Source organism: Saccopteryx leptura, chromosome 2 (assembly GCF_036850995.1).
Source record: "Saccopteryx leptura isolate mSacLep1 chromosome 2, mSacLep1_pri_phased_curated, whole genome shotgun sequence".
NCBI classification, from domain to species: domain Eukaryota; kingdom Metazoa; phylum Chordata; class Mammalia; order Chiroptera; family Emballonuridae; genus Saccopteryx; species Saccopteryx leptura.
In genome coordinates this window covers 304,047,960-304,060,233 of record NC_089504.1, presented here as the reverse complement: position 1 = coordinate 304,060,233, position 12,274 = coordinate 304,047,960, and the positions used below count along the sequence as shown (strand labels likewise).

At 37.9% G+C, this 12,274-nt stretch overlaps 1 protein-coding gene across 1 annotated transcript in view; it reads left to right on the top strand.

The window, feature by feature from the left end:
• GRM8 (glutamate metabotropic receptor 8) overlaps positions 1–12,274 on the top strand; it is an 822,068-nt gene that overhangs the window by 721,341 nt on the left and 88,453 nt on the right. The window contains exon 9 of the mRNA XM_066362590.1: positions 6,887–7,822. Within this exon, the coding sequence (XP_066218687.1) occupies positions 6,887–7,822 (936 nt within the window). The remainder of the gene's footprint in view (positions 1–6,886; positions 7,823–12,274) is intronic.

Genomic DNA, 12,274 nt, shown 5'->3' with positions numbered 1-12,274 from the left:
AATTTAGAAATGATTAAACCTCCTGATGCATGAATATGGTGTTTCCTTTCATTTATTTAGGTCCTTCATTTTTAAAATAATATTTTGTAGTGTTTTAAATAAAATTAATGCTTATTTTATTGATTTTTAGAAAGAGAGGAAGGGAGAGAGACAAGAACATCAATCTTTTCCTGTATGTGTCCTGAGCAGAGATTGAGCCACAGCTTCTGTGCTTTGGGATGATGCTCTAACCAACTGCATTATCCAGACAGCACAATATTTTGTAGTTTTTAGTTAAAAAAATCTTGTACTTCTTTGTTAAATTTATTTCTAAGTATCTTATTTTTTGATGCTATATATATAAATATATAATTTTTTTAATTTTATTTTAAATTCTCTTTTTAAACAGAAATATTTGTATTTTTAAATGATTATGTATATCTGTAATATCACCTAAAGCCAGAGCTTCAATCTGAGGATCATTTTACAAATATTAGATTTTCAAAAATAAAAAAAAAATACTAAGTCTGGTTACTACTTTGAATAGGAAGAGAAAGTTGTGTATGACCCAAAGAAAATGGATAAATATTAATTAAGGAAGACATATACATATCAAATTAACTGTGCAATATGTACTCATTCACAGGCGAACTGTATGAGTTGCAAAATGTGATACCAAATTTTGACATTTCAAACTCTCAAACTATTTAAGTGCATTTGGTAAGTCTACTGATTATATAGAATATATTAGTGAAGCTTTATAAAAAAATACCCAATTTTACTGTAAAAGTTTGCACGTACAATCTGCTATCACATAAAGTCAGATGAAGAGATGGGTTTTATCTACTTGGGTGGCAAACTAGTCACAAAAATGAGTCTTAATACTATACTTATTTATAGAGCAAGATGAAAAGTAATTAAGAGTAGTATAACTAGATATCAATTATCTGTAAGTATTATATTTAACATTTTCCCACATGTATGGAAATCATGTTAATGAACCACATTACTATGGGGTGAAAACACTGTAATAGAGGTATTATGTTGAATGAAAAATTTTAAATGAATACTGTAAATAAGTAATCATAATGGGGCCTTTTATTGGAAATATTCTTTTTTCTTTTTTAATTAAGTAAGAGGCAGAGAGACAGAGACAGACTCCCACATGAGCCCCAACCAGAATCCGCCCAGCAAACCCCTACAGGGCAATGCTCTGCCCAGCTGTACTCTGCCCAGCTGTAGCATTGCTCCGTTGCTTGGCAATTGAGCTATTTCAGTGCTTAAGGCAAGGCCTTAGAACCATCCTCAGTACCCGGGGCCAAATTGCTCAAACTTTTCGAGCCATGTCTGTGGGAGTGGAGGAGAGAGAAAAAGAGATAATGAGGGAAAGGGGAGGGGTGGAGAAGCAGATGATCGCTTTTCCTGTGTGTCCTGACCAGGAATCGAACCCAGACTTCCACACACCGGGCCAATGCTCTACCATTGAGCAAACTGGCCAGGGCTGGGAAATATTTTTATAGTCCCTTTTCCAGGAGTTACTAAAACTGCACAGAAGAAAATTATTCTATAAAAATAATATCTATTTAAAGACTTTATGAAGCATTACTCTAGGTTGGTGGGTTTGAAAAGCGTAAAGATTTAAAAATGTAAGCACGCTCAGAAAATTTTGGTTTTGTGGTTGTTGGTGCATTTGTCTTCAGTAATAACATGATTTTACAACCTACAGAATGAATGACTGTTGATGAACATTGTTAAGACAGGAATGGGCTATGGTTTTAACCCTGGAAGATCTATCTATATGACTATTTCTCATTTCTTAGACTACGTATTTTAGACAGAAATCATCTTGATCAGAATGTCAAAGACTAGAAAAATTCATTTCAAAAATTTTTTTTGATATTATGAAAGCATTATTAAAATTTAAATTATAAGTACTTCTCTCTTAGAAATCAATATAATATCTGGAATAGTTTTTCAAAATAATACTAAAACAGATAAAACACTATCAGTCATAAACTGAAAAATATTGACATGGTTGATAGGTACATGGGGTTTATTGTACTATTTTTTCTACTTTTATACATGTTTAAAATGTCCCATAATAAAATGTTTTAAAAAATGCATAAATAAGACTTCTCTTTAAACTCATTATGAAAGATGGTATAATTTATTTATAGCAAAGCAAAAGCACTGTGTGATCCCTAGGTATGCTTTATAGCAAAATTGTGAAAATTAGGCAGTTTAATTTGTTTTTTAATCATCATTATGGAAAATAAATTATTTGTCTCCAATATTAATGTATTGACAAGATCCTGATTCAAATATTTGCTATTTTTTCTTCTTTGAGATGAATATTGATTTGTTATTAGACTGACTTTGACATTGAAATACAGTATAGTTATACCTAAATAGATGCCTTGATGGAAATGGAGTCATGTGTATCTAACATGGATATTTAACGTGTTTCTTAAAACATACTTAATGTTTCTCTATTACATTTAAAAAGCCACATGTATTACTTAATTTAGACATACTGTTTTTTACTTAAAGAAATACAACTATTTCACAACTATTAAAAAAGTGTATTATTTTCCATTATCTTATAACTTTTTGTTTGATTTTTTTGTTTGTTTTTAGCAAGTAAGTGAGAGAGAAAGAGAGAGGGGGACAGACAGGCAGGAAGGGAGAGAGATAAGCATCAATTCATAGTTGCGGCACCTTAGTTGTTCATTGACTGCTTTCTCATATATGTCTTGAGCAGGGGGTTCCAGCCAAATTAGTCAGCCAAATTAGTGAACCCCTGCTCAAGCCAGTGACCTTGGGCTTCAAGCCAGTGACATTTGGGCTCAAGCCAGTGACCATGGGTCATGTTTATGATCCCACCCTCAAGCTGGTGACCCACATTCAAGCTGGTGAGCCCACACTCAAGCCGGAAACCTCAGGGTTTTGAACCTGGATCATCAGCATCAGAGGCCGATGCTCTATCCACTGTGCTACTGCCTGGTCAGGCACTTTCTGTTTTATTTTTACAAACTATTTTTCCTTAGCTTAGTACATAAGAAACTGATCAAAGAAAATTTAATACTTAATTCATAATGATAAATATCCTGTGTAATAAGGTTTATCTGGTATAGGTATACTTTTTTTGTTAACAAATTCTGAAAAATAAAGTATATTGAGAATGAAAGAATTAAACTTGTGGTTAGACCAGCTCACCTTTAAGATCTTTACCAATCATGAAATTTAATATTTATGAGATATTTTTGCTGCCTCCTTTTTTTTAAACAGTAACATTATAAATCTAGAGAGGCCCCAAACAAAATGCAATTCTGGTTTTATAATAATTAGCTTTGAAATATAACCTTCACAAAAAGTATTTTATTATCTTATATGAGTTCATTATGATATAAAATCAATAGTTTTAGCCACTCAGTGGAGCATTTCATTTTTCTCAGGATTTTTGATAGAAGCCACTATATGCTTCTAATTTAACATTTTTTTTTCCTACTGGAATCCTATAAGGAACTACAGTAACTTTCTAAATCATTAAAACCTAATAGACTATTAGCAGAATGATGATACATTGCTTTTCCTTTGTGGTAACAGACAGGGCAGACCTAATAATGGTTTTGATCGCCCTTATGACACTTGAAGCAGCGTCTACTTTCTCAAGGGTTTTGAAATTAAACATGCATGAATTCTCTACTGCACCTGGGGGAGATTTGACAGCCCTCTGCAAGTATTGAGCTTGGGGACTGTAATTCTCTGCCCTTAACCATTGACTTCACATTCAAGAGAGGAAAGCATTCCTGAGTTAATAGATTTATCTATTCCTGAGAACAGTCTCAGTCACATAGTTCCCAAAGAGAGGCAACATTAAGAGTGATGAAAGAATAGCTCATACAATTGACACTTTGGGGCATGTTTTTGACTTAGAATAGCTGTCACTGGGTGGCCTTCTCAAAAGATTCTCAATAGATGACTGCACTGGTAGTGGTCACAGAGTAGGTAAGCTTAATCTGAGCTCTATTCATTTTTAAAAATTTTTATTTAGGAAATTAACTTTAACAGGGTGACATTGATAAATAAGAGTACATAGGTTTCAGGTAAACAGTTCTATAACATTTGAACTGTTGATTATGTTGTATACCCATCACCCAAAGACAAATTATTTTCCATCACTGTATATTTGTCCCTCCTTACACCCTTCCGCCCACACTATCCCCCATGTCCCCTTCCCCGGGTAACCACTTCATTTTTATCTATGTCCATGAGTCTCAGTTTTATATCCCACCTATGTGTGAAACCATACAGTTCACAGCTATTTCTGATTTACTTATTTCACTCAGTATAACATTCTGGAGGTCCATCCATGTTGTTGTAAATGTCACTGTTACCATTTCTTACGGCTGAGTAGTATTCCATTGTATATTCATTTTCTACTGTTGCATAAAGTTAACTTTAAAATTTAGCAGTTTAAAACAATGAAAAAATTTATAATCTCACACAATTTCTGTAGGTCAGACATTCAGGAGCAGCTTAGCTGGGTTATTCTGTCTGGCTCAGGGCCTCTCGTGACATTGTAGTCAAGGTGTCAGCTGGGGCTGCTCCTCTGAAGGCTTGAATGGGGTCAGACAACCCATTTTCCAGGGGGCTTCCTCACTTGTATGGAAAGTTGGTGCTGGTTGTTGCAAGGGGACCTCAGTTTCTTTCCGTAGGGCCACTTGAGGGTTCTCATGGAGTGAGGGATCCAAGAGAGAATAAGTCAGAAGCCAAAATGTCTTTCATGACCTAGCCTCAGAAATCACATATAAGCATTCTGCAATATACTGTGGTATACATGAATCCACCCTATTCAAGGTAGGAGGGGACTACATGAGTGCAGGAACTCTAGGAGGTGAGGTTATTGGGGGCCATCTTGGATCCAGACTACCACAAGGTATGGTCATTCCCCTTTGGGGTTGTTAAGAGAGCTGGTCTTGGGAAAACAAGCTGTTTTTGTTGTTGTGCTCTTAGAATTCTGCTAAAATTACTATGTATCTGATAAGGTAAATATGATGTTACTGTTTTTTATTTAAAAAAATATATATATATATATTTTGTCTGCAATCTCATTCCTGGCGTAGAGATTCTGAAACACTAGGAATTTTCTATGATAAAAGCATTACAGTGTCTTTGTTATGTTAATAAGTGGACTTAGAAAACTAGGTAACCTAAGGATGGGGACTTGTTGTCAGGAGACCCAACCTTGTGATTAGAAGATTGGAATGTATAATCCTACCGCAGACAGGGACTGGAGGTTGAACCAATCTCCAATGGCCAATAAACCTGTGATCTCATCATAAGCAAAATGTCTCTCTAAGAGTTCTGTGAGCCACTCTTAGCAAATTAATCAAACACAAGGTAGGGGTTGCTGGAGCCTCCAATTTATAGCATTGTTGGTCAGAAATACATGTAACAGCCTGAGCAAGTGGTGGCACAGTGGATAGAATGTTGGCCTGGATGCAGAGGACCCAGGTTCAAAACCCCAAGGTTGCTGGCTTGAGTGCAGGCTCATGCGGCTTCAGCATGGACTCACCAGCTTGTGTGCAGGGTTGCTGGCTTGAGCATAGGATCATAGACATGACTCCATGGTTTCTGGCTTGAGCACAGGGTTTCTGGCTTGAGTAAGGGGGTCACTCGGTCTGCTGCAGCCCCCCCCCCCCCCCGTCAAGGCACCTATGAGAAAGCAATCAATGAACAACTAAGCTGCCGCAACAAAGAATTGATGCTTCTCATTTCTCTCCCTTCCTGTCTGTCTCTATCTGTCCCTCTTTATGTCTATCTCTTGCTAAAAAAACAGAAAAACATGTAACAGCCTGGACTCATGACTATCCCCTGAAGAAGGGAGGGGTATAGTCTTGTAGGACTGAGCCTTTAACTTCTGGGATCTGTTTGCAGGTAGATAGTGTTGGAATAGAGCTGACTTGTGGGACACTAGGCTGGTGACGGAGAATTGCCTGGTGGTATAAGAGACTCTCCCCCTTCTGCCCCACATGTGTTGAAATTGGGTCTGGAACCTTCAGTAAACAAATTCAAGGGAAGAGGTCACTAGGTGGCAGAATCACCTAAAAACAGTACTTTAATTTTAATTTTATGATGTAATCCAAAAGAGTAAAGTAGAACTTGAAGCACCGATAGCAGACTGCCTCATTCATACCCCAGAATATATACTGTACCCCTGGAATTTAGTGTTGTTTCACTGCTTGATGCGACCTGTAAGACTACTCTTGTACAATGGAAAACATGACCATCCAGCTATTTCATTCAGCATGGAGTATATTTCACAGTGTGGAAATGCAAGGCTGGGAGAAATGTATCTCAAACTTAAACAGAGCCAAAACATTAATATGGTTATCACCATACACACATGAGGAGTGCCAGAGATTAAAGCAACTTGTTTTGCCATTTCCTTTCTAAATTGACATTGTGGTTTGAATTTCTGCAAATATAGTATAAAGACTTGGATCATAATTTTTATATCTATATTTATAACCTAAACTGGTATTTGAGGGATCCTGGTATTTATACCTGTGATTAGCATTACAATATCTTTCTATGGGACTTTTTCTTTGAGCTTTCAAACTGTTTGGGCCAATAAATCTTTCTCTGAATGTCGCATTGGTCAACATTGAAGGGGGTGCATGGAAACTAAAGACACTCATCACGTTGATGAGGTAAATGATTTATTGGACCCAATCACTTACCACTTTCATAAAGTCAATATCAGGGAAAGAAACGGAGCTCTTATTATGGTAAACTGTATTTGTACTGTCAACAGCCAGTGATTTATCGCAAAGCTGTAGCTGGGATTAGGACGTTATAAATGGGGGGGAACGGAAGGCTCATTAATTCTTTATACCCACAGGTGGAAGACATGCAGTGGGCAAAGGGAGAGCATGCTCACCCAGCGTCTGTGTGCAGCCTTCCCTGTAAGCCTGGGGAGAGGAAGAAGACGGTGAAGGGTGTCCCATGCTGCTGGCACTGTGAGCGCTGTGAAGGTTACAACTACCAGGTGGATGAGCTCTCCTGTGAACTCTGCCCTTTGGACCAGAGACCCAACATCAACCGCACGGGCTGCCAGCTTATCCCCATCATCAAACTCGAGTGGCATTCCCCCTGGGCGGTGGTGCCTGTGTTTGTGGCGATACTGGGCATCATCGCCACCACCTTTGTGATTGTGACCTTTGTCCGCTACAATGACACACCGATCGTGAGGGCTTCAGGACGCGAACTGAGCTATGTGCTCCTCACAGGGATTTTCCTCTGTTACTCCATCACCTTTCTGATGATCGCAGCACCAGATACCATCATATGTTCCTTCCGACGGCTATTCCTAGGACTCGGCATGTGTTTCAGCTATGCAGCCCTTCTCACCAAAACCAACCGGATCCACCGAATATTTGAGCAGGGAAAGAAATCCGTCACAGCACCCAAGTTTATTAGCCCAGCGTCGCAGCTGGTGATCACCTTCAGTCTCATCTCCATCCAGCTCCTGGGAGTGTGTGTCTGGTTCGTTGTGGACCCCCCACACATCATCATTGACTATGGAGAACAGCGGACTCTAGACCCAGAGAACGCCAGGGGAGTGCTCAAGTGTGACATTTCTGACCTCTCACTCATTTGTTCCCTGGGGTACAGTATCCTCTTGATGGTCACTTGTACTGTTTATGCCATTAAAACGAGAGGTGTGCCAGAGACATTCAACGAAGCCAAACCTATCGGATTTACTATGTACACCACCTGCATCATTTGGTTAGCCTTCATTCCCATCTTTTTCGGCACAGCCCAGTCGGCAGAAAAGGTAAGTGCAAGAAATGTATTTGTCAACCGTTTCCCTGGATGTTAACTGTGTCTTCAAGATGCTTTCTTGCCTTTCTTTCTGGTTCACTTATATTCACTTGAGGTGTTTCAGTCTGTTACTGTTATTTATAAACACATACACACATACTTAGTTCCCTTAAGGTCACTTTGCTTTGAATATGTGTTGACTGTAGTTAATTTCCCAAGAAAAACTTTTAATGTGTCCTCTTCCTTGGCACAGGTAGAAATGGACAGAGCTCACATCACTTTCTGGGGTTTTCTTTCCAGCTCTGTTATCTACTAATACAGCTGTTATTTTCCAAATGTTAATTAAAAGCAGAAGGGAGAAAGGACAGACATAACTCATGTCCCAATGCCTAACAAATGCCTGTTATTCTAGTTCTAATGTTACTCTGAGTTAAAGCTATTTCTCAATCAATATGATGGTTTTAGATAGAGAAGGAGGTTTTAGAGCAAAACAACCACAAATAGAAGTGGAAATCATCTTACTATTTCTCCTCATCCTCCATTTTTATCGCTTTTCCACATGTGGAGGGGGACGGTGAGGGATGAAAGACAGCAATGCGAAGTTACACAAAGCAGGTTATAATTTTATAGAAGGTGAAGAACAATTGAATCTCCCCAAGGAACTTTCTTTTGTCACTATTAACCTTTTCCACATAAACCCTTGTAAGGAGAGAACATCTCTGTGAAAGAGAGCGTGTGCAGAAGTGGATGCATGTGGTTCCTGTGGCCAGCAAAGCAGAGAACTAGTAACATTAACCAGGAATTTCAAGGTTTGAGTTGCATGCTAGACAGGAGCCAGCCTGGAAGCAAAAGCAAAACAAGCTTTCTGCAGTGGACAGCTCAAGGTGCCTATGAGAAACTTCTTTTCTCAGAGTGAGGACTTAAGTGGTGTTTCTGCTTCCATCATGAAAAGTTATGGGGAAACCAAAGTCCCAGAGTCAAGCACCTTTTCTTACTTTCTAACATTCCAGGTGAGGTCATGCATGGCTCTGAAAATCCCAACTAATTCAGAGGAAAAAGTACTCAATAAGGGCACAGAGAGCTCATTAGAATGAGCATTCATCCCTTACTGGATCAATGTGGCCTGCAACCATGTTTGGACAAAAATGTACTTCAGCAAGCTTGTTGCTGACTAGAGCAAACTTCTGTGGGCTCCATGCCTGTGACCTTTCGTGCCTTGCATGGCAAATGGAGGTCCGTGAGTTCTTTATATAGGAACGGGCACATGGCAGGAAAGAAAGGAGGACAGTTTGGGGCTCTAAACCTAACAACTAGAAACCATTCTATTTTGACATATGCAGACAGGAATGTATTAGGATCTAACTTATAAATTTAATTTAGGAAAGAATATGTGAGATGGAAAATAAGTTTCTCAAAGTCTATTGGGTCGGTGTTGATACAGTTAGTTTTACTAGTCAGGGCAAAACCATGTTTTTCAGTCTGGGAATATCTGCATTTTGTGAATTATCAATAACATAAACTTAAGTGATATTTGTATTGGAACCTGGGACTACCTTTTTTTTTATATACTGTCTTGATTTTTTTTCCTGGAAAGGGCCATAAATAGTTTATTTTGTTTACTTGTTGGCAATAAATATTTATCCAAACAATACCTTCAGAGTCCTGACATCTAGCTTTCTTTTCTTTTTCTATCTCTTTTTTTGTAGTTTATAAATTACAACCTAACTCTAATTTTTCATGTTGTGACTACCAACATTGTGGAGAGGTACAAATAGGAATTTTTTAGTTTTTCTATTCAGATAATTCTTTCAGTGCCTAGATTTGTAGAATAAATAAAATGATGGTCTTATATCAAGCTATCAAATACCATCATTGTAGTTAAAACATGCACCATGCTAATGTAAGGTAGTAGAAAAAAGCTTATCTCTCAGAACAAAACCTCTGCAGAGTTGCAGCTGCACCCCGAGAAGCAGTCATAGAGACAGTAAAAGTTTCAGGATGAGATGAACCCATGGGCAGACCAGAGGCTGGAGGCTGCGCAGTGTGGTTGAGTCTGCATGGGTTGTGCACCCATTTGAAAACCTGAGTTCAACATGTCTATTTACAGGTGGAGATAAATCCATGCCTATAGAGATGAGACAATGTGGGTAGACAAAATTCTTTTCATTTCTTAGCTTCGCAGAATCAAAAGTCAAAGGAACACATTGTAAGTCAAATTATAAAATAATGTTAATTGGGATTTATTTTGTATTTTTTTATATGATTGACCATGGAAACAACTAAATAAATCAATAAGAAACACTCATTCTAGGCATCTTCAGAACATTGTCATCAAATTACTTAGTGTTGGAGATGCTGAATTTAGAGCAGCTCTAGATCAAGAGCTATTATATTGTAAGAAACTAAGATTTTTGCTATTGAAGTAATTTACATAATACACTTACGTGTCATCCTAACACTTCACATTAAAACTGGTTACCTGCTATTCTCTGTCAAAGTTTCTATTATTCAAAACAGTGCACAAAATGTTTGAGAATGATTGTTTTTTTTTCACATTGCTAAAATTGTTGACACAGATATAAAAAGGTAATAAAACTTTTGCATCTCCCAAAGAAGGCTTTGAATAAATTGTATTGACTTTGGAGGACCAAAGAGCTGGTCAGTCCTCCCTTGTTACTTATAATGCTCAGACAATTAACCCCGCTGTTATTAAGTTGAAGTGTTTGCAACAGCAGGGCAGCCCACACATCCATTAATTCAGCAGTTCCTTATTGAGCATGTGTCCTGCATTGTGCTAATTATTGAGCCTATGTCAGTCTGCCCTCCGTGAGCCTTTCTTGTAAAGGCTCAGCCTGACTTCCAGCCGATGCTGCTTGATGTCTGCCAGCACTAGCAAGGTGCCGGGCTCATGGGCAAGAGAGGACAGTAGGGAGTCAGACCTGAGAGGGAGAAGCAAAGGTGACAGCTATGCACCCTGTAAGTATATGTCAGTGACATTGAATTTATGGCATGTAAGACAAAGGAAGAGCAAAATTTCTTCTAGCGTGTATTTAATTATGCTCCTTAGAGTAATGGCTACAGAAGAAAACTTATCTAACCACATAGGTCTCTCTAAAATGACAAGAGAATAGGAATAAAAAGAAATAGGAATAAAAAGTAAAATTAAATTGAATAATTTTGACAGATGTTTCAGAAACCCTCTGAATAAAATCAAGTTATAAATGGACATTAGTAGCATTCATGAAGACAGACAGTTCTCTCTTGTCTTTAGTCTATGATAAAACACCTCTTCATTTCTGTACCGTTTTTTTTTTTCAGAAGTTGAAATCACGATGAATCGTGTTTATTGCAATAGCTCTTAATGACATCATTTATTGGCTTTGTGCCTACTGCTACAATCCACTGAGGTCTGGACATGTACTAACACAAACTCTCATACTTGTGGTGGAAAGAGAAAAGATTAAAATATAATTAATGTAATAGTCAGGAAAAAGAATCCTCAGGGATGGTTAAGGGCTGTTAGGTTGGCAAAAATCTGTTAAATACATATTTTACCATCTCTAATTGGTCTCATAAAACCAAGCTTGTCAGACAATGGTCATGACACAGCCAAACTCCAATGAGCATGGTGCTTAAAACAGTGTCAGATGGAAGCAAGATTAAAAACCCCTCAAATGTAAAAGAAAATAAAACTCAATGCCGTTGAAACCCTGACTTGTCCCCAACTAGCCTCTATCCTTCACCCTCTGGATGAAAAGTGCAGCATCGATCTAGCAACTCGAGTCAGAAGCCTGCGAGTTATCTTAGACTCCACTCCCACTCCTTGATTTCCTCCTCTCACCTTCAAATATAATCTTTTATAAATGTATGGAGGTTAAGCAGTATCTGTCTGATGTATATCTGAATGAATATGTCTCCTAACATAGAGCCTTTTATGTTAGTACATGCTGAAGATATGCCTATGGAATGAGTAAATGGAGGGCCTTGCATGATAATCATATAATAATATACAGGCTTATTTGTGATTGAAGTTAGACCATGGCATGATAGGAACATTATCTACACATCTCATGTGATCCCCATTACAACAATTATTTTCCTGGAAAGTAAGTTATCTCATTTAAATGATGGGCATGTATACTTACTTTAAAATTTTTGTCATCATCACCTATCCTGAAATAGGACTGCTAAATATTTAGGTGTCCTTAGTTCTATCTAAAATATTGATACTCAAAGCAAAGAAGAATTAATGTAATTATTCAGATACTTTTACCATATTATCCCTGCTTTGTTCTTTTACTGCATCTGACTGTTGAAGTCCACAAGAGCACAGGGATGTGGAGATGGATGAGTGACATTAAGAGAAGCATGAGCTCTGGAATGGGAGGGCTTGGGGGTCAAATCCTGGTTCTGCTAAATCAACTGAGAAAATGTAGGCAATGTAACATAATCACCTGCCCCTGCA